The 27,607-nt window shown below is 37.1% G+C and overlaps 1 protein-coding gene across 2 annotated transcripts in view; it reads left to right on the top strand.

Moving 5' to 3' along the window:
* SNTG2 (syntrophin gamma 2) overlaps positions 1–27,607 on the top strand; it is a 299,806-nt gene that overhangs the window by 117,247 nt on the left and 154,952 nt on the right. Inside the window, exon 2 of one of the 2 annotated variants that reach the window (XM_030038043.1) lies at positions 11,793–11,930. In XM_030038043.1, the coding sequence (XP_029893903.1) occupies positions 11,793–11,930 (138 nt within the window). Of the gene's footprint in view, positions 1–11,792; positions 11,931–27,607 lie in introns of those variants that run through there. The other variant, XM_030038044.1, reaches the window with a different exon arrangement.

Genomic DNA, 27,607 nt, shown 5'->3' with positions numbered 1-27,607 from the left:
AGAGTAGAATATATATCTCCTCTTGCCACCCCAATTACATGTTATTATTGCCTTTGCAGGGTGGTTTAGAATAAATATTCTTCATCTTAAGAAGTGTTCATTTGAAGAAGTCTAATTCATAAAAATCACTTCATTTTCAATACTTATATTACCTGCATTTTTTTCTCAGTTACTGGCTATTCTAGAAAACCTTTAGTTGTTCCCAAATTTCCTGTTTCTTTTCTGATACTTTCTTTATAAGCCTCCAGTTTCTGAAGGATATCTGTTTAACATCTTGAATCTGGTTATTTCTTCATTTTTTTAGTTTTTGTCCCCAGCAGTAAGCTTAAGTACTTTTTTTCCTAGTTGGAGTTGATCTTTATTTTCCATCTCTGATATTTGCAGGTATTTTTCCAGCTTCTGCATTTTGTGAACATCTATCTATTTATTTATAGTTTATTCTCAATGCTACTTTTTAGTTCAGGCTTGATTCTAAAAGAATATGGGAGTGACTTATATTAAAACACTGTTAAATACAGTAGTTGCTTGTTTAAAGACTTTTTTTTGCAGAAGATTCAGTTGTGACTATCCCATCTTTGTGTGCTTACCATTGATACGATGATTTAATAAATTCAGTAAGTACTGTGGAGCAGTCCCAGCAAGCTCAGAAACTAATTGCTTGAAATCTTGTATATCCATTTGAAAAAGTCTGTTTTTTGTAAAGTTTATAACATACCAATCAACTGTATACAAATTGAGTATGTACATACAACTCTTGGATTTTTTTCTATTCACATTATTCCTAAGGAACCTCCCTTAAGAACAGAATGAAACTGTAGGTGTTTATTGATAATCTACTTTTGTTAGAGGACATCTTGTTTCTGAAATTTAGGTGTAAACAGACTTTCATCTTTTTTTCACCATGTGACATGCAATCAATTTATAAACAAGACTCTTCTCCACCTTTTAATAATGGCTATCTAGCTGCTGCTCTGATTTTTGCTCTTGAATATGAGATTGCCATCTTAGAAACTTACCATCATCCTGCCTGGCTCCTGCCTTACTTGGCTGTTCTCTGCCAATTCCACTACTTTTTGTAGAGACTCATTAATTTAATCCAGTTTTATTTTTCATCTTGTTATTTAGCTTATGCTTTTCTCCTCTATAATGCCTCTAAATTATGGTTTTCCTTATTAATTTCAGTAATTAAAATGGTTGTTTTCCTGTTGATAAGTTATCCCCCATACTCAATGTTTCAGCCACTTTGATGTACTTTAGGAGTGGTCTGTCCATTAAATACAGAAAGTATTAAAAAGTTACTGATATCACGATTACATTTGAGAATTGCAGCCAAGACTAGAAGAAGAAGGTTTAACAGAGGTTAAACTTAAACATGGCATTAAGTCTTTGGATAAAGCATGAAATTGGACTGTCTCATTTCTTTCCAAGCTAGCAGCCAAATGCATGACTGAAGGGATTTTCATTTCTAACCTCTGGGTTTATTTGAGCAACTGGCCTGTAAAAACAATAACTACACATGTAAGTAAAAGTTGTGGGGTTTGTGATTTTTTTCTTTTTTTTTTTTTTTCTTTTCTTTTCTGAACTTATTTTAATGCTTAGGAACTCTATTTTAAATCCTGTTATATTCCTGTGATTAATCTTTGCTTAATCTTGCTATGTCCAGTAACACTAGAAACCAATACAGAAATTCTTACTTTAATGATGATACCGATTTCTTTGCAATTGCAGAATTCACATTAGGGTGATGAAACCACTGAATTTAATTTTGCCGCTTTAAATTTAGAAAGAAGGTAGAGATATTTACACCCACTTTATTCAGAAATTAAGCAGTTGGATATGGCTTTGCTTAGTTAGTTTTGGCAGAACAACACAACACAGTTTAATAGAATAGGAAAAAAATGATTTTATGCAAATGCTTGGAAAAGAATGAATGTGTTGGAGCTGTATCAGTGTAAAGGGGAAGGATAGCAAGAGTAGGATGAATCAAAACCTGCTATTCCATTACAAAAAACATGATGCCTTTATATTGGCCGTACTTGGTTATTCTAGATTAAGAAAATGTGTGGGTCTCTTTTAATTATACTCCCAGTTCTTCATTTACCTTTTGATATATCAACAGGAACATTTATTAATTGGCTGAAGTCCTACCAGGGTAAACTGCATGGTACTAGTAATAGAAATGTTCACATTAATTTTCTGAGAGTCTCTTAGCTGTTTCTTAAGTAGTCTCCAAAGAGAAATGTTCTCGTGGTCTTTTTCGCCTCTTGCTAAGTGGTTTAGTTTGAAGTGTGAAATTTATGCTTTCTTGTTTAACTGGTATGAACCTACTGTAAGCATAGGAGCATCTTTATATTCTTGGGCTATTTAATTCTGTGCTACTGTCCAGTTGCCTGAAAAATGAGGTGTAGTAATAAGAAAGCAATTTACTTAAAGATAATATCTAAATCAAAGTAAAACTAGGCAATTCTTTTAGTAGTTTGTACCTTGGCTGTTTTCTGGGATAGAGTCTGTATTCTAACATACTGAACTGTGTGGTGCTATTATTTAGCATTTATTAGAATTTTTAAGCAGGCAATTTTTATTCAACGTTGCATTCTGAAAGTTCATTTTCCAAACATGCGTTACAGGATTCAAATATTTGTGTCTGATGTTTTGAGAGGTGCATAAGGATGACAATAATCAATCATATCTAATTAGCTCATGACACACTGTGCTTGCAGTAATTAAACAAGACGTTACAGCTTACTTTCTAATGATTAAGATCACACAGATTGAGAGCCAGCTGTTAATCACTTTTCTTGCAAGGCTAATGTCATTAACAGAAAATCCCAACAATCTGCCCCTAAGGCTATTTTTAAAAGAGTTTTTGGTGGACAGGCTGTGATGTAAGCAGCAAAGTAGATTTTTAAATTTTGCATTTTGAGAGCATCTTTTCAAACTTCTGTTAACCTTGAGTTAATATTCTTTCTTGTAGATTTCTATATGCCGCTTAAATATTTAGGAAAAACTCTGTTCTGAATTGCTAGAAAGTTATATTGCCATGCTGCAGTTAAAATCTAAAAATCTGTAATGCTAATATACCTTTTGCAACTGTATGTAGTGAAATGTCAATCCATAATATTGTCATTAATGAATGCAGACATTTAAAAAGAAGTAAAAACAATCTTTGTAAAACAGTAATTTCCAATGTGCATATTCCAGATATAATCTGTGCTTTTGGGAAAAATACACTTAAATGTTTCTTAAATATCTGTTCTTGACCGTCTTTGTTTCTGATGCTGATTCTTACCATATATTGCATTGAAAACTTACAATATATTATAATTCAATATCTTTAGCCTTAATTGTATTCCACTGGCTTTGTTGTGAATGTGAATCACCTCTTAAAAACGGGTATTGGGAATTTGTGATCTTCTTGACTAATTGAGAACAGTGATCGCGTATACTAAGAAACCATGAAATGGGGTTACAACTCTAATAGAAATGCACAATCTAATGATAGTCTTGAAACGCTCAAGAGAATTTAAAAATAGTATGACAAGGATAAGTACACTGACTAGCTGCTTACTCATTGAGGCTACAAAGCAGTTGGGGTTTTTTTGCTTACTTTTTGGTGAGTTTGGCTTGAGGGTTTGCTTGTTTTAAATCGGAGTTGAAAGAAGATGCATATGTTTTAAATACATCTTAAAAGTTAGGCAGCTATTAAGTCAGTTTGGTTGTATATTATTCTAGATTAAAAGGGTTTTTTGTTGATTTTGCAATATTGAAAATAATCCACTGTTAAAAATTAACGTTGGCGGTTGCTTTCCAACTGGAATGAAATTCAGACTTCAGTTTTTGCTTTAATTTGAAATATTACCCTTCAAAAACAGACGAAAGCTGAAGGGCTGGATCGCTGGGGCAGCCACAAGTTTCATCAGCTGCAATGTTGCAGCGAGATGTTGGTGCTGCGCTCCCCACTGCAGTTCTTCTCCTTGTTGGGAAGGGAGGCAGGAATCAGCTGGTGGTGGGCTACGCGTCTGCGTGCACGTGGAGGGCGTGAAATGGGGATTGTGGTCCCTGCCCGCGACTGTAGGTGTGTCTGTCGTAGTCCTGGCCCTTTGGCTCTGAGGTGGGGTAAGCAGGACTGCTGGGCCTAAGGGATGTAATGGCATTGCTGCATCCTTCTGTACATAGAGATTGGATGGTCGTGATACTGGTGGTGGTGGGCGGCAGTAGTACTTTAGAGCAGAATGGTGTCTGATGCAAAGCACTGATCTCATCCAAATAATTTCTATATCATCTTCTGACATTTTTACCTGTAGTGACTGTAGTGGCTATAAGCAGTGATAATGATTTTTTTCCTGATTTTTTTTTTTTAGTTCTTTATGCATTCATGTGTCAAAACAAACAAAAAAATGTCAGCTTTGTTATTAACAGTGTTATTGGGTTTATTATTATTTTGACATAAGGAAATAAATATACCCATTTGCTAGTCTATTGCTATAGCCTTAGTCTAGATGGGTGGGTGGACGACTGCTGAGATGCTCAGACTGAGGGTAGTGGTTAATGGGTTATCCTCTACCTGGATTCCTGTGGCAAGTGGTGTTCTTCAGGGGTCTGTCCTGCGACCTATCCTCTTTAACATCTTTGTCAGTGACCTGGAGGAGGTCATGGAGAGCTTGGTTATCAAGTTTCCCGATGACACCAAATTGGAGGGTGCAGTCAGTACACCATGGACAGAGACCTAGGCAGGCTAAGAAATGGACTGCCAGAAAATTCAAGAAATTTATGAACTAAGCTCATGAAATTCAACAAAGTCAAATGCCAAGTCCTGCACCTGGGAAGGAAGAGCCCCTGGCAATGATACAGGCTAGATGCTGCCTGTCTGGGGAGCAGTTCTGCTGAATAGGTCCTGGAGGTCCTGGTGGGCAGTGAGTTGTACTTGAGCCAGCAGTGAGCCATGGCAGCAGAGAAGTCAACAGCATCCTGGGCTGTATTAGGAGAAGCACAACTAGGAGGTCAAGGGAGGGGATTATCCCCTTCTACTCCACACTCATGAAGCTGCATCTAGAATACTGCATGCAGTTTTGGTTACCCCAATACAAAAAAGACATTGATAAACTGGAGCAAGTTCATTGTGGAGCCACCAAGCTGATTTGGGCTGGGAGGACTTGACCTGTGAGGGAGTTGGGCTTGTTCAGCCTGGAGAAGGCTTCAGCAGGACCTAAAGGCAGCCTTTCCATGTTAACAAGGAGGATATCAAGAAGATGGAGCCAGGCTCTTCACAATGATGCATGGGTGGGCAGGATACAAGGAAAAGCTTTTCCTCATGAGGACAGTCAAGCAGTGGAGCTGGTTGCCCAGCAAGGTTGAGCAGCCTCCATCCTCAGAGGCTTTCAGCCTGGGCTGATCGCATAGTTGCCTTGCTTTGAGGTTGGGCTTCAAACCTCTGAAGGTCCCTTCCTACCTTTGATGGTAAAATGATGTTTTCTCTCCTGATCTACGGGAGTCTTGAACTACTCTGAGATATTAGAGAAATCCATACCATTTTGTACTCCATAGCATTTTTTACAGATGGTTCTTCCGACTTGTTCATAGAACTCCTCACCCTCCTAGTACAGGGGAACCATAACCTATCCAAATAGTCTAAGGGATTAATTATTATTATGGTCAGAATTTCTTAAAGGAAAGACTATTAAGGTTAAGGATTTTTGTCTCAGCAGCTGTGAAACAGTGTCACTGGGTGTAAAAGCCGTAGTATGCTAAAGCTGAGAAAAAGGACAACTCCATGTATATTTACAGGAGAAACATACTCTTTCAGGGAGCTCCATATAACTAATTTCAGAAAGTTATAATCTCTGTCTTGTATCTGCTTTTAGTTTTACTGAATGGTTCTTTATGGGCTTACAGTGCTAATGGAATCATTAATTTTGTGTGTTCCACAGCTGTGTTATCGCTCTCACTACGTATCTGCTGTCCTTATCCATTTGTGCCGTGTTGGTCCATTAAAAAGTCTGTATTTGTGTTCTCACTCAAGGCCCCTTAAGCCTGGAATTATCTTCTTGTCATGAAAGACGAAAGTACAGTTCTTCTTAGGGTACAGTCCTCCTTCAGACTAAGTGCTATAAAAATTATTATTATTAACAAATTTTATTGTAAATGTCACTCATCCATTGTTAAGACCCCTAAATGATAAACTACTTCAGGTCGTAATAGTTATTTTTCATCTCTCCTATGGCAGTTGCAAGTTGTTCAGTGCAGGTGTCCTTCTAAAGCCAATCAGGCTTTCTCCTGGATGCAGAGGTTCAGTCATATGCAAGAAGTCACGTAATTCTGAATATTAGCATCAGAGACAAATAGATCTAAAAGAAATTGGTTTTTTTCTGGGATTTTGCCCTGTGAGAGGATTAGTACCCGTACCATTTGGGCAGATGTTTGTTCGGTTTTCTCTCAGAATCCCTTAGCGATGGATGTCTGTAATCTGTCCCAGCAATCTGTTCAAGGACTTCAGTTTCCTTGTAGCTGGAATATGTTAAAAGGAGGAGATTTCTGCATTATTTTCTTATCTGCTTGTTCCATTTGTCTTTGCAATAGATTTTGAAGTATTTAAAACTGTCATTATGTCCTCTTGTATTCTGTCTTTAAAGTAAACAACCCAAATTCGTGCAGAATTACTTACAGGTCCTATTTTCCAGATCTCCGATGACTTTTAATTTTTTTGTATTTCTCATGACCCTTTTCAGTTCATTACCTCTTCTGTGTAGCGTAGCCATGAATCAACGCTGACATAACACTGTATAAAAGGAAACAATATACTGGGATGTATTAAATGCAACACTGGTGATAGATTACTTCATGGGCATGAAATTATTCCTCCCTCACATTCATCCGTGTTTAACGAACCTTCTGTACTACGCAGCTGAAGAACTGTGTTTACTTTTGGGCACTGTCTTGTGAGAGTGAGAAAAATCAAATCTGTAGGAAAGAATCTGAGGGAGAGCCGTCAAAATATCTGTTTGCCTTTATTGCAACAACAAGATATTGATGCCAATATTTTACTGTCAATTCTCACTGCTACCTGTTTCCTTTCCTTAAGAAATGGTGAAGAAAAGCTTTTCTTCTTCCATACAAGTGACTGTTCTTCCTAGAGTGTAGCACCTTGCACTTTTTTTCTGTTACGCTTAATCCCATTTTTAAAATCTTTTTTTATGTTAGTCACGGCTATTTTAAATTTTAATTCTGTCCTTCTCTGCCAAAATGTCTTTGTCTTTTGATCACAATAGGAGATGTGGTGTAGAAAACATATCAAACCAGTTACGAGAGAGAGAGCAAATTTGAGCCTGCTGTAACTTAGTGGTTGGAGCACTGGCTATGTGGGACCGCCTGAAGTTCTCTTTCTGCTTAATCTGAAGTGATTTAGGATAAAAATCAGTGACTACAATTCTCATGTGTCTTCAGCAAGTGTTCCAACCATCAGTATACCACAGATACAGAATTTCAACTGAGTTATTTTCATGAAAAAAAATTTGAAATTGGATTAGAGAATTTTATCACTAGACCTCTGAGGTGTAAGTATTGCTGATAAAATATTTGTCTGGAAATATAATGTGGACTTTCAGTTGGAAAAAAAAGTTCAAATATAGTGCTTAATGAATTTTATTTACAAATGAAAAAAACATAATTTATAAATGCATTTTAGCTGTTAAAAATTGAACTGCCATGCCATTGAAGCTATGGATATATTTACTAAGGACGAAGATCAGCAAATGGTGATTTCTGCTGGAGGACTAATGTAACTCAATGCAGAGGATTTTTTAGATGAAGTAGGGGAGACTCCAGATGATCCATTTTTATAAGGGTCTAAGACACTAATACTCCATTTAATTGGCAACGGTAGTGATCGCAATTGCTGAAATACACTTAGGCAGACGGAGTAAGAGAGAGGTTTGGAGCTACCGAGAACTTCACAGTTTAAATCAAAATAGTACACTGCACAGCATGTACTCTGACATCTGCTCTGAATACGTACACATATATTACATGATTTTATTATGAATCTCATCTGAATTTTCTGATCGTCTGTGTAAGAGTCTTGAACATTTTCTGCCTCTTTTCAGTTATTAGCATGAAAAGCCTGACATTGCTCTAACGCATTTGAGAAACAAATGGACATAATCAAGTAAATAGTTTCTATAGGAAACCTAGTACACCTCAACACCACTTTTAAACTCTGCCTCATTTTTGTGCAAGCTTTTTCAAAACAAAACTTACAGCAGTGAAGACAAGTATATTTTATGCCAGTAAGACCGCAGTTTGCCTTAGAGATGCCTTTGAAACAGAATTTGCAGCTGTGAGCTTTAGGCTGCAGATACAGTGCATTGAGAGAGTTACGGTATTTTGAGTAGGGTCCCAATATGCTGAACAGGGAGTGCTTTAAAGCAAGTACACTGGCTAGGGACCTGCCTTAAGTAGTCAACAATAAAACTGATAAAAGGATTCATCTGCAATTCTAGCTCTCTCTAGAGAGTGATGTTTTCTTCTCTGTGGTATTGACAGTTTTTGAGCTTGCTTGAGAAAGTAGGTTTCAGTGGGTTTTTTTCTTTCAAAAACAGAGCAGTGACTAAGCTTTTTAAAAGTTATGGCTACTGTGATGCTTGTGCTACTGATCCCCTTTCCTCTTTCTCCCACCAGGTATGTGAACGTGCACATGCATACCACACACCCCTTTTCCTGAGGCCAGTGTCTAGAAAACTGTCAGAGATATGAAAATCAACATTTAATTTCCTCATCTGCCCAACTGAGTTTAAATTTATATTCCCCTACCTCTCATTGTAAGCACTTAAATCCTACTGAGATGCAACTCCCTATGCATTTTCTGCATGTTTTTTATTACAAAACACATGTAAATTTGGTATACGATCTCTAACGTTACTGCATCATTTTGGGGAGTTATTTCCACTTTTTCAGTCCTCACTTTCTGGTACCAGTTATTAGCACAGCTACTGTATAAATGAGTAATCAAGATGAACATAGCATAGTTAAAATGCTGGATATACGTGTACATGCAAAGACTAAGTTCTCATTAAAAGATCCTTGTTTGAAGAAGCACTTTGTCTGGACTGGGATTTGCCCGCTAGAGTTATGTATGCCATCTCTTTAACACAAAGAGAGAACAAGGGAATGTGCTGAACTCTGATTCAAAGCCATTTATAATTGTCTAAAAAAAAAAAAAACAACTTGAAAGGCTGAGAGAAATCTAGATTAATCTTATTGATTCTGAAAGCAAATAAGGTATTGCTGCACATCATCTTGGATCACGTCAGGAGTTAGATGGAGTGTGAGGTAGGTATTGGATTTTAATAGGAATAGATGAGCTTCAGTGAGACTTTCAGTTTAAGTAGTGTGATGGAAAATGCTAAGCTATTTAATGGGTCACTTTACATATTTCATTCGTTACTTGATCATCTGTTACAAATGAAAGTTCAGGGTTTTTTTATTGTGTTACTTCTAAACATATGTAACGATTACTAGCCAGAGAAATGTTCTGGGTTTAGGCTGTATAAAGAGCTCTCTAGAGCTCTGTTCTCTGGGTGTTTCTGTAAAGCATGCTCTGGTACATCAGCAGAAGTAACAGCGGTTGCCAGTCCGCGTGGGATAGCGATGTACAACCTCTGAACAGCAGCAAAATGTGGGGACAGTGTTTTTTCAAGGCTGTTCTTCTACTGTTTGAAAATACTTGCTGTTATGCAGCATGGCGTTTAAGCGGATGGTGTTGGCATGGTTTTAATATGTTGTCATTCACAAAATTGTACTGATAAAACATCCACACTTGCTGGAAATGCAAAAAATTTCAAAACCTCGGGAAAAGGAAGAAGTGTTGGTTTCCAAACAAGTGAGAATGATTAAGGCTTTACACCCTCAATGAACTTTGTTTCCTTTAGGCATGCCCAGCAAACACTAAGGCCAAGATTTATCTGCCTGGAATTAGACACTTGTGTCTGAGTTGTTATTTATATTGGGTTTTTAAGTCAAAGTAGAGAGCTATGATGCAATTGGTTCCCTTCTAGATGGATGTATAAAACAGGTCAGGTAAATCATGCTTCAGAGGTGTCTGTTGCTCACCACTGGCTTGACAGGATCTAAATGACTGTCCTAGATGTGGATTTCTACACTGTAGACCTTTGGCAAGATCCATTTCAAGCTGAAGATACCTACATGTGGATGTCTGCTGGCATGGCTGATGTCTGTATCCCGTTATAATAATGGAAATCTGGTCTAGCCTCCAGCTAGAGAAGGACCTGGATGTCCTGAAAACCTGTGTCAGCCTTACATGTGTGGAGGTCTTGGGTATCCTGAAGTGTCTTAAGTGGCAACAGTGGCCTGCATGGGGACAACTGCTTTGAGCCCAGGGACAGCAGAACCACATGAGAAATTCAGCTGAGCAGCTGAATGTACTTCAGGGTAAATGGAATTGTTCTCTAGGCTGCATTTTCCATTTCTACTATATGGAAGCTTTGACACGCAATTGCTGCGTAGAGCTACACCACGTCTAAATTTAAGTGCCTTAAGCTTAAACTGATCCTGCCTTTAAAGCCCAAAAGGTTTTATTGACAATCACCACAGGCCTTTCTCCCCAATTTTATAGAAATGAAAATATTGTTATGAAGATAACGTTCCATATTTAATTTTATTTTAAAATCCATCAAACATTCATTCAGTGCACAGGACACGTTTCTTCGTTAATTCCATTACTCTGTTCTTTACACAGTCTACTATTTAACAAAACATAGATGAACAACTTAATTTTACATCGTCCTTTAAAAACAAATGCTGCAGCTAAACCTTAAATTATCCTTGATTATTCTTCACTGGCATAGAGGAAAATGCAGTGTTGTGATGATGCTGTTATATACATTATAAATTATTAAACAAATACTACTTTTAAATATGGTCATCCATTTCAGAACAGGTGTTTTGCTTTTTCTCTTCTGTGTAATGACTGTAAAGCTCTGAAATTGCATTAGTCTGCTTATTTTAACAAATAGCTATAAGCAGTCCTAATTCCACAGTTTTTGCTTAAGGAAATATCTGACTGAATATTAGCGGGAAATTTGTGTGTAAGTAAATAAACCAAAAATTAAAATAGAATTTCTTTTCTACTACCCATGGAGAAAACATTGTTTATACCAAATACTTGACTATCCTATAGAGTTTACTAGTTGTTAGTCCAGTGATGGTGTAACCCCAGAAATGTATGTCCATCTTGACCTAAACAAACATAAATTCTGTAACATCTATATTTATTTATGTGTTTTACAATGTATTTTAAAGGCAACATGTAGGAAGGGTACAGGTCTTATCTGACACAGTGAGAGGAATATCTCTAAGTCAGGAACAACATTGCACTTCCCCACTTCTTGCTGAAACTGGAAGATGTGTTCACATGCCTTTATACTTACCTATCTGCTTCTAATACAGTTTCATAATAAGTCATACAATTAAAAACATATAGGACATCATTCAATGGCAACACTCCTTTGTGGAACAGTACAATGGAGAATATTCTTTTTTTTTTACATATTAATGTCTACTTTGAAGACCATTTAGCCTGTATTTTACAGTACAGAAGAGGCTTTTTATATCTGATCCATTTGAAGACTGAAAAGCAGACCAGTTTTCCACTTTCTGTAAACAGTGCTCACTTTTATGCATTTTATATATTGAATGGGATAGAGGTTTATTTTATATATTGAATGGGATATGAAATATTCATATTCTTAAATTTTTGTTTCTGTGCCTTGCTTTCGCAGACTAAAACTGGTATTGCATTGTCGTATGATGAAGTATCCGAAAATGCTTATGACATCCGACTGAAGCTTACAAAAGAGGTATTAACAATTCAAAAACAAGATGTCATCTGTGTTAGTGGAAGTGATCACAGTGCAAATGTAAGTGCTTCTATATCTCTGTGCTTTCGACTGTGCACTTTAATGTCTTCTGCAGAGATCAGTTTATGGTAGTGGAGTGCAAGAGATTTTATATGGTAGTGGAGTGCAAGAGATTTTATTGGGTAATAGAAATACATATAATGATCAGTTGTTGGGTTTTTTGTGCATACTTACATTCTTGCATATAAAAACTTTTTTTTGGCCAGTGCTCTATGTCCTTTATTCTGACATACACAACCTTTACAGGAGAGAAAATGTCTATAAATACTGAGATTACAGCATTCTTCCACCAAATATTATTAGGCCATTAAATGAAAAAAGAAAAGAAATAAGTATTTCCCATTGAAAGCATTTTAAGAGTAAACTAATACACCAGAGTTTTCTTCATTTGTGTATCAAGTATTGACAGGATGTCTGTTCAAGGGCAAAGAGCTGGCTGAGAGAACACTTGACAAACACTTATTTCACTTTAATTCTCTTTCAGGCACAGATGGGCCTTAATCAGTGCCAGCATGTATGTGGTGCTTTTTTTTCCCCAAAATTCAGTTACATTGCTTTTTCAAAAGATATGGTGCCCCTAAGCTATAGAGGAATCTTCCGTATCACCATTTAATAATGTCACTAGAGAAACTGGTGGCATTTTGCATAAGCAGTACAGCAGTGGTGTCTAGCTAATGGACGTTCCCAAATAGTGTATTTTATTTCCTCATAGAAACAGTGTTCCTCTTAAAACTAAGTGTAGGCATCCCAGATTTTACTGAGTAAAATAAGTTTCATAAACTGTGCTGGTGTTCTCTAGAGTGAACAATTCATGGCAGCCTCCTCAGAGAGGACCAAGGGGGAGCCTTTCTGTCTGCTTGCTGTATTGCATGTGTCATGTAAACATAAAATCTGGCAATAGGGGACATCAAGTGAGTTTGTGATACTCTGCTAAGATTTGGGAGCCAAAAAAGTATATAGTAGGTATCCGTATATATATATATCTGTATGTCAGAGAGAGAGAGAGTCTGCCTATATAACACAAAATCATTTCATTCCTGCTATGGTAAGTATTTATATAAATTGTTTAATATCAGACAAAAAATAATTTGAAATAGCTTTTATTACTTAGAAACATTATATACTGGTTTCAAAACTTGTCCATGGAACTCTGTGGAACATGACTTGCTCTTAAAAATGTTCAAAAAGGTTGCATCATTTGGCAACTAGTGGGAGGCCACTCAGTGAAGTGAAAGGCATGTCTGATTCTGGCTGGCTTGCTGAAATAAATATAAGCCTCAGTTGAAAATCATCAGCTTGAATATACTTTCTACTTCACTGAGAAGCATGAAAAACTGCAGCTTTTAATTGCAGACATTGCTGGTAGTGCTGGTAAGTTTTGTGCATATTGTGGTTGCAAGAGTCATAGTAAAATATCACGTGACTGCAATATATAGTGTCTGTGCATATAAGTATACAATTGCTCTGGACTCAATGGTATTTAGATGCCTTGTCTATAAACATTCATAGAAAAAGAACTGAAGTTCTTTCCTACCTAGTCCCAGATTACTTCTTGACTGAATCAGCACAGGCTGGCTGCATCTGAGAAAATGCATATCAAATCTGTATATGTATTGAACATCACTCAAGAAAAAAACCCAAACAAACACCACCACCCCCAAAAAAAAAAAAACCAAAAAACCACTACCCCAAAAACCAAACCCCTCCCCCCCATCAAAGCCCAAACTAAAGCAGTACAAAAAACCACCCCAAACAACCCACCAGGTCTGCCTCTTCCTTTTAATACCAAGATTTGGGTTGATTTGGTTTTGATGCATTTTATTCCTACATTTTTTCAGTACCCTAAATAGTATTTTCTGGTGGAAGACAGGACAGGAACACAAGTTCTGATAATACCTGAGGAGCTGGATTTTGAAAGAAATTCTGGAAAGTAAGAGTCCCTGCAGAGGAGGCAGAACTGGGATATGCAGCCACTGCGTACAAAATGAGCTGACGTTCCTTGGTTGCGTTTCATGACCAGTAATGATTACACAGTGGGTAAGCCTGGAGAGGAGTGACTCTTGGGACTGTGTCAGAGACAGTTTTTCCAGGTTACAGAAGTAGTGTTAATGTGTAAAAGTGAGGGAATTTTAAGTATAATTCAGATGTTAATTTAGGTTTGAGTTGCAAAGTATTATGTGGCTCTAGGTATGAAATCCATTCAGAAGGGATTTCTCCAAGCTCATACTGTTGATAGATAGCATGGGCAGTCCTGCCAAGCTGACCTTTCCTGGAAAACATTGTTAACATTATCTCCTTATTTTCCTTAAGTTTTCTCACTGAAGTAACTAAAAACTAAATTTTAAGGCTCCAATCTGTTGCTTTTCCATGTCCCTTGCAAGATCTCCCCAAGATGTCCCTTTCTCAAAGTGTTATCTTCAAACCTCATGGGCTTCTGTTGTCAAACTCTAATGAGAAAAATGGACTAAACTGTGGCTTCATGGCAATACTTGCTTTTTCTGTATTATACTTTGAACCAAATAAAAACTTTTGGAACACTAGCATTTAATATAAAGGCCAATTGAGTATAACACGAAGATGAACACTGTCTTTTTTACAGTGTATAAATTGCTAATATATAGGAGCTCAAAACCAGAATTTGAAATCAGGCTGGAATAGGTGGTAGTTCTCTAGCACTATTTTTGGTAATTCTGAAGTTTTACACTACAGCTACACAAGATAAATTCCAAAGAGATAAATGCTTTACTTTTCAAGTGGTTAAAGAATATAATTTTCATCCCTGTGGTGTATGATTCAAAATATTAATAGAAAATTGTAACCTGAAAGTCAATTCTATAGCAGTCATAAACAATCACATTGTCTTACTGATTTATTCTCCTTCTTTCTATACTTTTTCTTTCTCAGGTATTCATAGTTAATCTTTATTTTACACATGGCCATTCATCAAACTAGTTCATTTGCGACAAAAATAGAAAAAACTTGTTTGCTGTCTTTCTGTAGTCACCTCAAACATGTAGGAGGGGAAAAAAATCTTTTGTTTTTAGAGTAACTTTTCTTCTTAGGTGGGATATCTGAATGGAAAAATATTGAAAAAGAAAGTTCTGTGTCTACTTGTGGTAATACTTTGTTCTCCAGCCAGTTTTGTGGGACAGTATTCGTGGGATGCATTTGCTTCCAGCCTCCCTTTCGCTGACAGGTTCGTTGATCCTGAGAAGTACTGAGGACAGGATTTGCAGCTGTGCATAATTAGCTCTGCCAGTCCTGTCCAGTTCTTGAGTGCTACAATGAGGACTGGCAAAGACATCAGTGGTTGCTAGTGCTACTGTTGTGGGTTGGACTTTCAGCAGTAGAGATTATTCCCAAGGATAAAGGCTTTCACTATAAAATATCTTTTACTACCATCATCTAGATCTATTCTTGTTTCATATTTTGCCATCTGCCATTCATTTAGGCACTACTTTCAAGCACTGAGAAAGCTCCACCTTTGATGAGAAATTGTAGAGCTGGCTTTTTGTAATTGAATGGCATTCAGCCCATTTCACTAGTTCTTGCTGTCTTGGACTTGGATGTAGAATAATGGGAGAGAAGAGCATGGTTTGTGAAATTCAAGGTGTGTATAGAAGAAGTAATGTAAAGGCAACTGTTTCTTTTCCTTAGTATTAACATTTTTCACAGTAGATAACATGGCTTTTAAATATCTGTAAAAATCCTTCTGGAAGTGGAACCATTGTGCAAAATAATATTTTCCAGTGTTTTCTAATATACTATTACATTTATAAAAATGATTTTATATAACTATATACAATATTTATATATTTTATATTTATGTGATTAAACATGCAATCTTTCCACCAAGATGTATTTCAGAACTTCAGACTTGTCAAACCCAAGCGTTCTAAGCAAGTCTTTGTGACTTAGAGTTATGTTTGGGGTGTTCAGATTTGTAGGGAAAAGGAGAATGTATGGGTTCATCGGAATCAGTGCATGCACATAGAAGCCAAGCCCAAAGGTATTGACAGAAATGGTGTATTGAAAATAGACATTTTTCACTAACTTCTAAGTATTTTTAACAGAAGATATCCCCCCCCCCTTCCCCCCCGGATTAAAAGTTTAACAATATTCACAGAAAGAAATTAATTGTATGACAGACAGGGAGAGATCCATTTTCAGTTAAAGGAGAAACAGGGAGGCATTTATTTTTATACTTTATGCTTCATTAAGGTATGGTTTTGCTTTAACATTTTGTCATTCAACATGCTAAAATTAATTTCTTACAGCACCTCACCCTTAATATTCCTTGTTTTTCTTCCATGTATATTGCTATCATCCTTCTCCTGTTGTCAGCCCACAGTTTTATGCCTCTCCTCTTTTCATAAGCAATTTTTTTTCTCTTACTTTGTATAATATTTCTTTATTTTTTTTTTCCTGCTAATTCCATTTCCAAAGTAAGTAAAAGAACATAAATGCATCTGGCTTTTTATCAAAATCAGTCCTCACAGAGCTGAATTGTCTCTGACTTGGTCAGTGGTCGGGCAAATAGGTTTCTAATGCAGGCTCCTGGCATCTTCGTTGGAAGAGGACGCCTCAGAGGCTTATGTGAGTCTAACAGAATTAGAATAACAAAAACCTTTGCATCCTGGGTACCCGACTGTCCAGCTTCACAAGCTGTGTCTTAGCTGGACTTCATCAGAATGAAGCAAGGTAGGTGAATAGGGAAGAAAAATAGCAAGATTAGTTGTTTTGTTGATTCAAAAAATAGAAACAGTGCCTGAAAGTACTGTTTAAATCCCTGATGAGACTGCTATGGCTTTTTCTTTATAACTCAGATGCTAATAAGGACAGAGAAGAATGTTATTTTAGCAAACCTCTAGGGAACAGATCTGCATTAAAGTCTGAAAGTTAATTTTTTTTAACCCAAGGAAATTTCTGTCTAGATAACTACTAATATTACTGTTTGCCCAGTGCCTGTTCTGCCATCGCTGGTATGGTATTTTAGTCCAAAATTATTTTTAAAAAAGCTAATAATTAACATTTGCTGTCTTTTTGGAAACATCAAGTGGGTGATTAAGAAAGACTCTTCCTTTTGAAACTAAGATCACTTGTATGGAGAAAATACATTATTTAACCATTTGTTATTTGTTTTCCATGCTCTGGAAAGCTGACCTAGATATTTAGAAGATAGCTATCAAGTCATTCTTTAGGATCTTTATTGTGAAAGATCATAAGCTCGTGTTGCTGTCACTTTGAGAATAGTTAAAAGTTTTTATCACAAAACAAGTAATAAATATTGAGTATTCATCAGCATGAGAAAAAACTTTTATTATTAAAGATAAAAAGAGTAAGTAGCTTAAGTAGAAAGGCTAATAAATGTAACAGATCAGAAGAATGCAAAGGACACTATCCCTGTTTATCCCTGAAAAACAATCTCTCCCTGAGACATGGGAAGAGCCCAGCTGAGGGTAAGCGCTTATACCAACAGGATAGAAGAAAGGCAGCGCAACATCAGTAAACCAGGCATATGGACAAATATAAGTGTCCTTTATTAAAATTTCAATTAAACTATTACACCTGGAGCCATGACAGACTGTCAGGACTGGTAAATTGCAACTGTGTATGTTGTGAGAGCTTGCATAGCAGTTTAAATTCTTCAGCTGTTAGGGGCAAAATTCTGACTGTGATGGAAGCATGAGCCTTTCTAGTTACGGTATGTGGGATATTGATGGGTGCAATCTCTACTGTTCATCTTTGTCTTCACACCAGCCAATGTGTGAAATGTTGCGCAAAGTGAATGCAAATGAAATTACTCAAATGAAGAACAGCTGTGTTCTGGCAGAATTTAGCTATAATTCATTGTTATAGGATGCCTTTTTAATTGAAAGAAATCAGCTTATTTTTAATGCGGAAAGGAAGAAGTATAATCATATCTTGACACAGGGTTCTATATTTCTTATTAGTAATTCTGGAAATCCGTATTTGTAGATGATCTGCATAGACGTAATCTGTATCATCAGTCTGAGAACAGTCTGAGTCCCAGGTCCTCTCATATCACTTGCCAAAGAGAGCTCCTGTCCCAAATTAAGCATCTTACAACTCAGGGGAGGAGTTCCTGAACATTCTTGTGAAGTCATACCGAGACTGAATATGTTTCAGGCACATTTAATATGATCACCACATGCTGGAGAATAAAATACCATGGGGTTTGTCACAGTCATCTTGACTAGAATAGATCACGTAATGATTTAGATTGAAAGGGACCTGTTGACGTCATCTAATTCAACCCACTGCTTAAAGTGGGGATAGGTTCCAAGTCTGGGCAAGTAGCTGAGGGCTATGTCCATTCACATTTAGAATACCTCCAAGGATGGAGATGCTACCAGCTCTCTGGGCAGCCTCCTCTAATGTTTAACCACTTTCACTGTGAAATTATTTCCTGTTGTTATGCTCAGTTGGAATTTCCTTTGCTGCAAGTCGTGACTGTTGCCTCTCATCCTTTTTCTTTGTGCATCTGTGAGGACAATCTGGTTCTGGTTTTTGTATAATCCTTCTTTAGGTTGGCAGGCTTTGAAAATAAAATGAGTGACTTCATTTTACTCTAAAAAAACCCCAAACCAAACACAACCAAAAAAACCACACCCCCCCCCAAAATAACCCCAAACCAAAACAAAAAAACCAACCCCCCCCAAAGCTTTTATCTATAGTAATAGAAACAGTTATAAGATAAACTGATAAAAATATGTTATTTTACCATATTTAGTAAGGATTCTCTGCAGCTGTCCCAGATCTTCACTAGCATGTGAAAAGATCTGCTGTCTTTATAGAAAACTCGACAGCAACTGGCATGCCTCCGTCGATTTTTATAGCTGCATTCTTCCTGTCCTTTTGGGAAAAGGTGAGATCCTGTGCAATGCAAGAAGTTAAGTTTCAAAACTCTCTTTCACATTCAAAATAATCTTTTGCTTTCTGTCTACCTGTTCCTTATTACAGCTTGCCTTCACTTCATGGAAGTGGAGAATGAGGTATCATGTGATGCCGTGGAGGACTAATTTGTGTCTTTCCCTCTCTTTCTTGAGGTTTCTTGGCTTAAATTTCCGCTGTCTCCATAATTTTTTTCACTTTCTGAGTTACACTGTCTTTTTAACCAATGCAACTCTTTCTAAGAATATTAAAGTCTATTAAAAATGATACAGACTTGTGACTAAAGTTTATACAGGCACCCTTTGAGCAAAAAGCTTTTCCTGAAAACCAGACATATAACCAATAATATAGCAAATCCTACTTGTAATAAAGTTCTTTGAGTGACACCCACCCCCAACGTAGTTTTATGGAAAAGCTGTTAAATTATTTTTCAATGTATTCTTTGACTGTTTACCTAGTTAGTTATAAGATGCTGCTGGCTACATTTCCTGAGACGGCAGTATTAATGACTTGTGGAAATGCAGAGATACGGCACATTCAGTCTGACCGAAGTAGCTAACTGTGTGACGTTTACATTTTCCTCATGATGCACTGATTTACTAAGACTTGTATATACTCATGATTTTTAATAAAGGCTGTGGCTCATATATAAGTAGTAACTAGTAGTGAGTAAGGAAGTGATCAAAACTCAGTGCTTTTTGGCTTCTAGTTAAGTATTCTTTGACTCTGGACTGCCATGTACTGGAAGAAGGAATCTCTGTGTCCCAGTCCTAGGTGATGGCACTGGAGTTCATCTGATGTGCTGTAAGATATGTCGTATGATATCTTTACATATCAGCATAAGGCTATGGGGTTCTAGCCTTACCGCATAGATGCCTATATTGTTAGACTCAGTGATTAATCATAATCCAGCACCATCTCTCATTAGAGTGCTGCGCACACTCTTTTTCCTCAGTATGGAGTTTCTTCTGAATTCCATTTAGACATAATTTTGGCAAGAGCAGCCTCTACTGTAGTTTAAAATCTATATTTCTACAAAGAGAGTCAGCCAATGGGTGGACTGCAACCTGCAGCCTCTGGGTGGGTGGAAATTCACTGCTGATCACTGAGAAGTGAGGGTTGTGTGAGCAGAACTGCAAATCGCTGTATGTGGCAGGATGTTAAATACATGCAGAACAATTTGCTGAGGAAGCTCTAGGGCTGGAGAGGTGGAGGGTGTGAGCTGAGAAAATCCTCTTCTTGGGAAATCCCCATCTCAAGGAGAAAAATTCCTGAAAGATTTCACATATCCTTGTTCATCACGTCCTCTTTTGTTCTTTTTGGATATGTAGCAACCAGCGGGATGTCTGCATTTCATGATACATTTTACTGCGTCTCACATTCTTACAAGATCTGTTTCTTCAATCATTTCTTTTATCTTGTAACTTGCTTGTGGTAGCTTCAAGAGTTGTTGAAGAAAAGAAAGATAAGATATGGCTGGTATGTTAAGTACCTGTCTTTATCTTCTTACCCTTTCTGGTATCAGACTGTTTTTTCCCTTGCGTCCATGCAGGACAGGTTGCAGGCTTTTCTTTTAACTCTTCATATTGCATTTTCTTGTTCTGCTGTTTCTTTTCCCCTGCGTGTTTCCCAAGGGCCTGGGTGGCAAGCTCTGCTGTTATTGCCATCAGTGCCTAAGACTGGCCTTTATTTTCTATTGTCAACCTGCCATGTAGTACCTGTAGTAAATTTGACTTCTTACTTTCAACAAGTAAGGAGGCCTACTCTCTCCAATAAATGACAGATTCAACTGTAGTAGTGGGGAATAAAGTTTATTTATTAATTAAAAAAAAAAAAAAAGTATGCTGAACAACTCTGAAAAGTACAGCAATGAATGCTTTCTTTGTTCACATCTTCCTGTCTTCCTCTTTAGCCACTTACCTCGCTTAAGGAATAATCTGTTATCTGTTAAGGTAATAGTCTGTTGTGGTTTGAGCGTGGGGACTAGATGGGCTCAGGTACCAAGTCATGTTTGGTCGTGGCTACATTTAATGTTGACAAGTCACTTGGCATCCAGACCATGCAGTGGGGGAGATGCCCACCCAGGAGAGAAGCCAGCGCAACAGTTCCCCACATGACCTCTCTGCCCCATGGCAGGGGGACGGGGCAGCCCAGGAGGACACTGGTAGAATCATCACAGTGGTCTTACTGATAAGTAGAAGGGAAAAATCAAAGTGATGGGGATCTTTGTCTTCCAACCTAGGAATGTTCTAGGTATTTTGAATGGGCTTGTTTCTTAGAACAGTTTCAACAAAAATCTGAAGAACATGGGCTTTTTCAAGTGTTCCAGCATTTTCTACTGTGTGCTTCAGTTTGATGTTTGGAAACAATATATGTATTCATTAATATTTTCATGAAGGCTGGCATAGAAAAGGGAAGTATGGTACATATAGAATCTTTTTCCAAATATATCCGTTTATATCAATGAGTGTGGAGTGCTTCAAGCAGAATGTCCTTCTGAAATCCCTTTAGTACATTGTTCATTAAGATAGATAGATAGATATAATATTTTTTCCTAATGAAAGATCCTTTACCACAAATGCCAGTCCTAGGTGTTAACAACCTGGTAATAATGACATAATGGGTAGGCATTGACAGGTGGATATAAAATCTCCCTAAAAAACAGTACCAGAAATAAGGACTGTAATTGCCCTCTCATGTTGCCCATTAAGCTCCAATCATGTCACTTCATATGAATGAATACCAAGACATAAAAGACATTTCCAGAGATAAACTTTTCTGTTGAGTCACTGTGTTTTAAAAGAATCTAGAAAGTTTTCTATGTCAAGAGCTATCTCATACCTGAAAGATAGACATTTGACCATATAGTTCTCCAAATTACATTTGAAAGTGTCATTTATTTTGAAACTATTAAAACAATAGGATTTTTTTCAGCTATATCATTCTTTGTAGCTGTTACAAGCAGCATTACACCTTCTGTTACTGAGCAGTCTCTTTTCTATATAGTTGTTGGCATGGTGTTCTTTTGCAGTACACCTCCTGTTACCAAGCAGCCTCTTCTTTATATAGTTGTTTGCATGGTGTTCTTTTGTATGATGTCTGTGTCTTACATGTTTTAAAATTTATATTGTATCTGTTTTTCAATATATTCTTGTCTGGCATCATTCTTGGAGATCTTGAAAGTTTCTGCCTCACTGGTCTTTATTTCAATATTGATGACTGAAACCATTTAAGGCTCTTCTCCCCCCATCTCTATAGTTACATCTGCTGTTTCAGTCCAGAGCTCTTCTGGAATTGGCTTTCCCTGGATTTCTAACACCCTTGGGAACTACACATAAGCAAGAGATACAGGCTGAATTTAAGAATATATTACTTGCATTGCTTTCATCTGTGGACTATGGCTATCAGCATCTTCAGTTGGGGCAAAATCTTTTATGCTTATTCACATCTTTAACAGCTCGTTCTGCAGTGCAGTTGTTTGCCCCAGTGCACAGAACATGATATTGTTTTGAAATAAAGCTCCCGTCTCTGAGCTATATGCTTTGACAAGATACAAACCGATTGGTTGTGCTCTGGCTCTCCTGCAAAGTAAATGTTACTCTACGAGGGTGATAGTGACTGAGAGGAAGACAGATTGATCACACCTAAATATTCTAACCCAGAATTTAAATTCTATACTTCCACTGTTGCAGCTATGCGAATTTTGTCCCTAAAAATTGCTTTTGAGTTTGTACCTAGCTAGCGGCTCAGTGGCTGTAAATCTTAGGATTTCACAAAGAGCAGGCTGCTTTCTTAAATGCAGTTTGGTTGTCTTTGAACAAATCCAAGCTTGTTCAGCAACACCTATATGCTCCCATGTTTTCATGGTTCGGAACAAGACAAAAGCTTTACTCAGACGTGTGCAATTAGGCAATATGAATTTTCTTTAATACTTAAAGCATTACAAAAGTGAAAATTTTAGTGGCTTTCTCAGGTTTACAATTTACCATTCAAAGAGAAAATACATTTCCAAAATACATATTCTTCCACCGTAGACTAAGTCCAAAAGCGACAGCCAGGCGACTTGCTCAAAGAACTGCTTGACATAAAAGCAGATCAAACCGCCTGTCAAACACTTAGCGGGTAAATCTGCCTTCTCTTTTCATTGCTGGTACGTTTGACACTGGTCAACGCATTTGTTTCTCAGAACTTAGATACTAGAGAATGTCATGGCCAAATTGTTACCCTAATTCTTAAACATAGCAGTGGGTATTACAGACCCAGTATCGCTTTGAGAAACAGATAATAAAATCCTTGACAACTTGCAACAATAAAAGGTCTCAGAAAGATAGGAATATTTCATGTTGGTATCCTGGCTAGTTACAGTTTTAATAACTACGTTCTGTCTATTCAAATGTGTCCTGAAGTTTCATGCTAGGCACTTATTCTTCTTCTAATCTCCTAGAAACAGAAAACAAAACAAAACAGGCCTGGTATGGGGGGAACATAATTACTTCTGCTTTGTAGCACAACTGGAATGAGTGATCATTATAGTATACACATCAAGTACTTTGGAAGCCTTCAGAATGAAGAGTTTTAATAAACTGTAGATACTATTAAAATATATCATTAGCAAAACAAAATGCTAGTTAAAAAGCAAAAAAAAGTATTAATTTCAGCTTTCCTGTTCAGATTGATAATTAGTAACACTTTCTAAAGAGTTTTCCTTGCCTATAATGAAATAAAATTATACAGCCATCATACTGTCAGCTGTACCTCTGTATTTTTTTTAGTTTTGGGTTTTTTTTTTAAGACTGATACAGATGTTTGGCTCACTTTAGCCTCAAAGAATAAATAAATTAACCTGAAAAGAAAATTATATCTAGCCTGCAGGCAACTAAAAAGTGAAATACGTTGTTTGTAAGTTTGACTGAGACATAAACACAGGGTTTTCAGCTGCGTATGTGCATGACATTATTGTTAATGTCACAAAAAGATAGTGTTTTTTTCCCACAAATACTGCAATTCAATTTTAGCAAGAAGTTCTGGAGTAGGATTTTCTTTCATAGTTGCTTGCAAAGCTAGTGTGGGTTTCTGTCCAGATGTAGTAGTCATGAATTATTGTCGTTACATAAGAAGTTCAGAACTGAGTCAGACCTAAAATCTGCTGTGCCCACTGTCCTTTTTCCAACAGCATTCATTCATGTTTCACTAGAAAAGCCAAACAGGGCAAGAATATGTGGTGCTTCTCTTACCACTTTCCCTCCCCCAAGTTATTCAGTGCCTTCCTGAGCAAAATGCAGTTTCTGTATTAGCTCTTAACAGATTTATTTTTGCTGTAGTTGTCTGATATCTCCTTGAACACATGTAGACTTTCAACATTCAGAATTTTTTTCTCACCAGACTCTGGAATCTACTATACATTGCACAAAGAATCATCTCTTTTTGATTGTTCTGATCCTAGTTCCTAATAGTATCATTGGATGCCTCCTAGTTTTTGTACTGGAAAGGGCTGTAAAAACTGATCCCATTCACTGTCTTCTGTGCAACTTTTACTGTATTGTAAAAGCTTCCAGATCCCTAGTCTGTCTCGTTTCCTGGAGGAAGAGTTATAGCCTGTTCTGTTATTCCTTGTACAGGAGCGGGTTTGTGCTTCCATCATCCTTATTGTTCTTTTCCGAACCTTTTCTAGCAGTTTCAGGTACAAAGGGACCAAAACGGTATACGGTTTTCAAGGTGGGGTCAACTTTGGATTTCTACAGGGATATAATGACATTCTTTGCTTGGTCTCAGTTCTTTTGCTAAGACTTTGAAAAATTTGATTCGTGTTTTTGACCACTACTGAGCACTGCACTGATGCTGTCATGGAACCATCTACTTTAACCCAAGGTCTTACTCCTTAATAGGAATGACTGATTTAGAATCAATCCTAATTCCTTATATAAATAATGTACATGGTAAAAATAATCTCTCACAAGCTTTGATCTGCTATTGTATTTTGTCTGCTATTTTGTTGCCTAGTTAATATTTTGTAAGATGTTCTGCAAATATTTTCACTTTGCTTATGCTTCCTGTCTCAGTAAGCAGCAAAGGTAATCTCATTGCTCATCCTTTTTTTTTTTTTAATTCTTCACGAGTATTTTAAATAATGCAGGTTGCAATATACGCAACAGTAGAACTTCACTAGTGACCTTTTCCATTGAGAGATTACGCATTTAATCCATCCCCTTGTTTTCCATCTAGTTTCTAATTTTAATTAGTAATATATCTGTGCAAGGCTCTTCCCTCATGGTTCCTATGTTCCCCTAACTCATCTTTAAAAAATACACTATCTCTTCCAAGATAGGTAAGTTCATCAAAGTATCTGCCAATTCTGTTCTTTGTTATAGTTTTTCTCACTGTCTATAGATTTTGGGTTTTTTTCCCCTATAGTTCTAATTTGTTTAGTGCAGGTCTTAAGTTTCCTAAGCCTTAACTGGAACCTTTTATGAAAAAATGGGATTTTATTTTCAGTGTTGTAGTCTTCATGTATCAAGGCTTTATTGAGGAGTATCAGTCCAGTACTCCTGCTTTGTTTCATCCATGCGTTCCTTTAAGACTAGGGTGAATGCTATCTGACCCTGGTGATTTGCTACTGTTATTTAGTCAATTTGCTTCTAAAGTGGTTTCAAATTCAGACAGATCCATACATCCTTTGTGCTAGCTGGAGGAATGTCTCTAGTTTCTTTCACACTAATGAAAAGTGTTCATTTATCTTCTCTTCAGTAACCTCATTTACTCTGAGTATGCCTTTTATATCTTGATCATAAATTGACCCTGTGGTTTCTTTGGCAGACCTCCTGCTCCTGATAGATTTTGAGATTTATTATTAGTTTTTATTCTTGTTGGCAGTTTTTGGAACTCTGTTTCCAGTTGCTGCCTAATTTTGTTTTTCAATTTTATTTGCTTATGTTCCTTTTTCTTGTCTTCATCTGAATATGATGTCCATCACTCTTTACCTGTAATAACCTCCCTTAACCTCCTCTTTAGCCATGCGGTTTTCCTTTTAATTAAGCCTTTCTAATAAGTGGCATTCATTGGGTCTGTGCTTCCAGTGTGGTACCCTTAAGTACTCTTCACACTGCCTATAAAGTTTTTTCTTAGCTGCCCCCTTTATTTTTCCTTTTCAACAAGCTTCCTCGCTTTTGCATAGTTCCCTTATTGGGGTCACAGTTGTGTAAATGTTGAATGTAAAGTACATAGCAGTTGCTATTACACGGTAGCTTTTCAGCTGTAAACAATTTAACTAGATCCTGCATGCTATACTCAAGACTAGGGCAAATACTCAGTCTAATCTTGTGAGTTCCGTGAAGCAGTGACTGATAGAGACCTGCTTTTTATTGACTGCATTATATCGTTATGTCCATCTGTCCAGTCTAACGGAGGTTAAGGGAAGTCTGTTACCACCTGTTACGTTTCTCATTCCTGTTGCCTCTTTGCATATCTGAGTCATTGTTATCATCCTAGTTGAGTAGTCACTAGAAAAGACTCTTCCTTGTATTTAGCCTGGAATCTGTTTTACTTGTTGAGGTAGTTGCCTTATTAGTTTTATTTGAGTCTTAAGTTCAGTGTAGCACAAGGCATTTACTCTGCTGCTTATTTAGCCTATTTTACCTTTCTTATATACTTTGTATCCCAGTATTAGAGTTTTTTCTACCTCTCCAGAGTGTTTATACCTCTGTTTTTACATTTCCTATTTGTACTATTCCCTCCCTAGCCTGTCCTTCACTCAGGATATAGAATATCTCTGTTTATATCCATAATAGAAGCGTCATCCATAATTATACTGTTTTCTGTACCTGTCAACTTTTCCATTGTTTAAAACTCTAGTTGTGGCCTTCCTGAATTTGAAGTACCAGCAGCTTTGGTTCCTTTACACTTCAGATGAAGTCTGTGCCTCCTGTACAGGCTCCCTTTGTTTCAAAAATGCCCCCAATTTCTGATGAACCTAAATCCATCTCCCGTGAGACGTCTCTTTAGGAAGGGATTAAAACCTTGCCTGTTTCCCCAGCCTGAAAGAGACTACTGGGAAGAGTTCTGGAGAATCTTACTCTAGAAGTCCGGGTCTCTAGCTTCCTTTCTTCCTGCCTAATTTTCATACCTAGGACTTATTTCTTGTATGTCCCTACATTTTTGGTACAAATGCAGACCAAACCTGCCTGGTGCTTTTTGGGCTGTGAGATGTGCCACTTTGCACTTGTTTGTTCAAACATTTTGGAGTCTTCTCCCTGGAGTCATAATGTATCTGTCTATTTGCTTGATGGTCATCTACCAACATTACAGCTGTCTGGGATCTCTGCTTTAGGAAGGGCATTTGTGTATCAAGAAAGTACATTGACATTGTCCATTACGAGAACTACTAAGGGAATTACTTCCCACATCATCAACCTGTTACATCCTGCCAGAAGATGTGATTTGTGGATTACACCTGAAAATCTTCTCAATGAGCCGGGTATGTATCCCCTTTTCCTCTGGGGAAGGTACTCCTATCTTTGATACTAAGAGAGTAAACTGGATAACTCTTATCTTCCATAATTCTGCCTTCTTTTCTTCTATGAGAAGAGATGGAAAGACAGTCCTTTGAAGGTGGTTTCTGTGTTCAAAAGATTTGTAGCTTTCTCTTTCTGTTGAGCTTTTCTCAACTAACACATTCTCTGGACAGCCAGACATCTGCTTCTGTCATTGCCTTTGCCTCCTTGCTTTACACCTGTGGCTGGGCATCGGCATTATTACAGATTTCTGTT

Source organism: Aquila chrysaetos, chromosome 15, assembly GCF_900496995.4.
Source record: "Aquila chrysaetos chrysaetos chromosome 15, bAquChr1.4, whole genome shotgun sequence".
Classification (NCBI taxonomy): domain Eukaryota; kingdom Metazoa; phylum Chordata; class Aves; order Accipitriformes; family Accipitridae; genus Aquila; species Aquila chrysaetos.
Note: the sequence above shows the minus strand (reverse complement) of the source record. Positions and strands in the feature narration are given on the sequence as shown.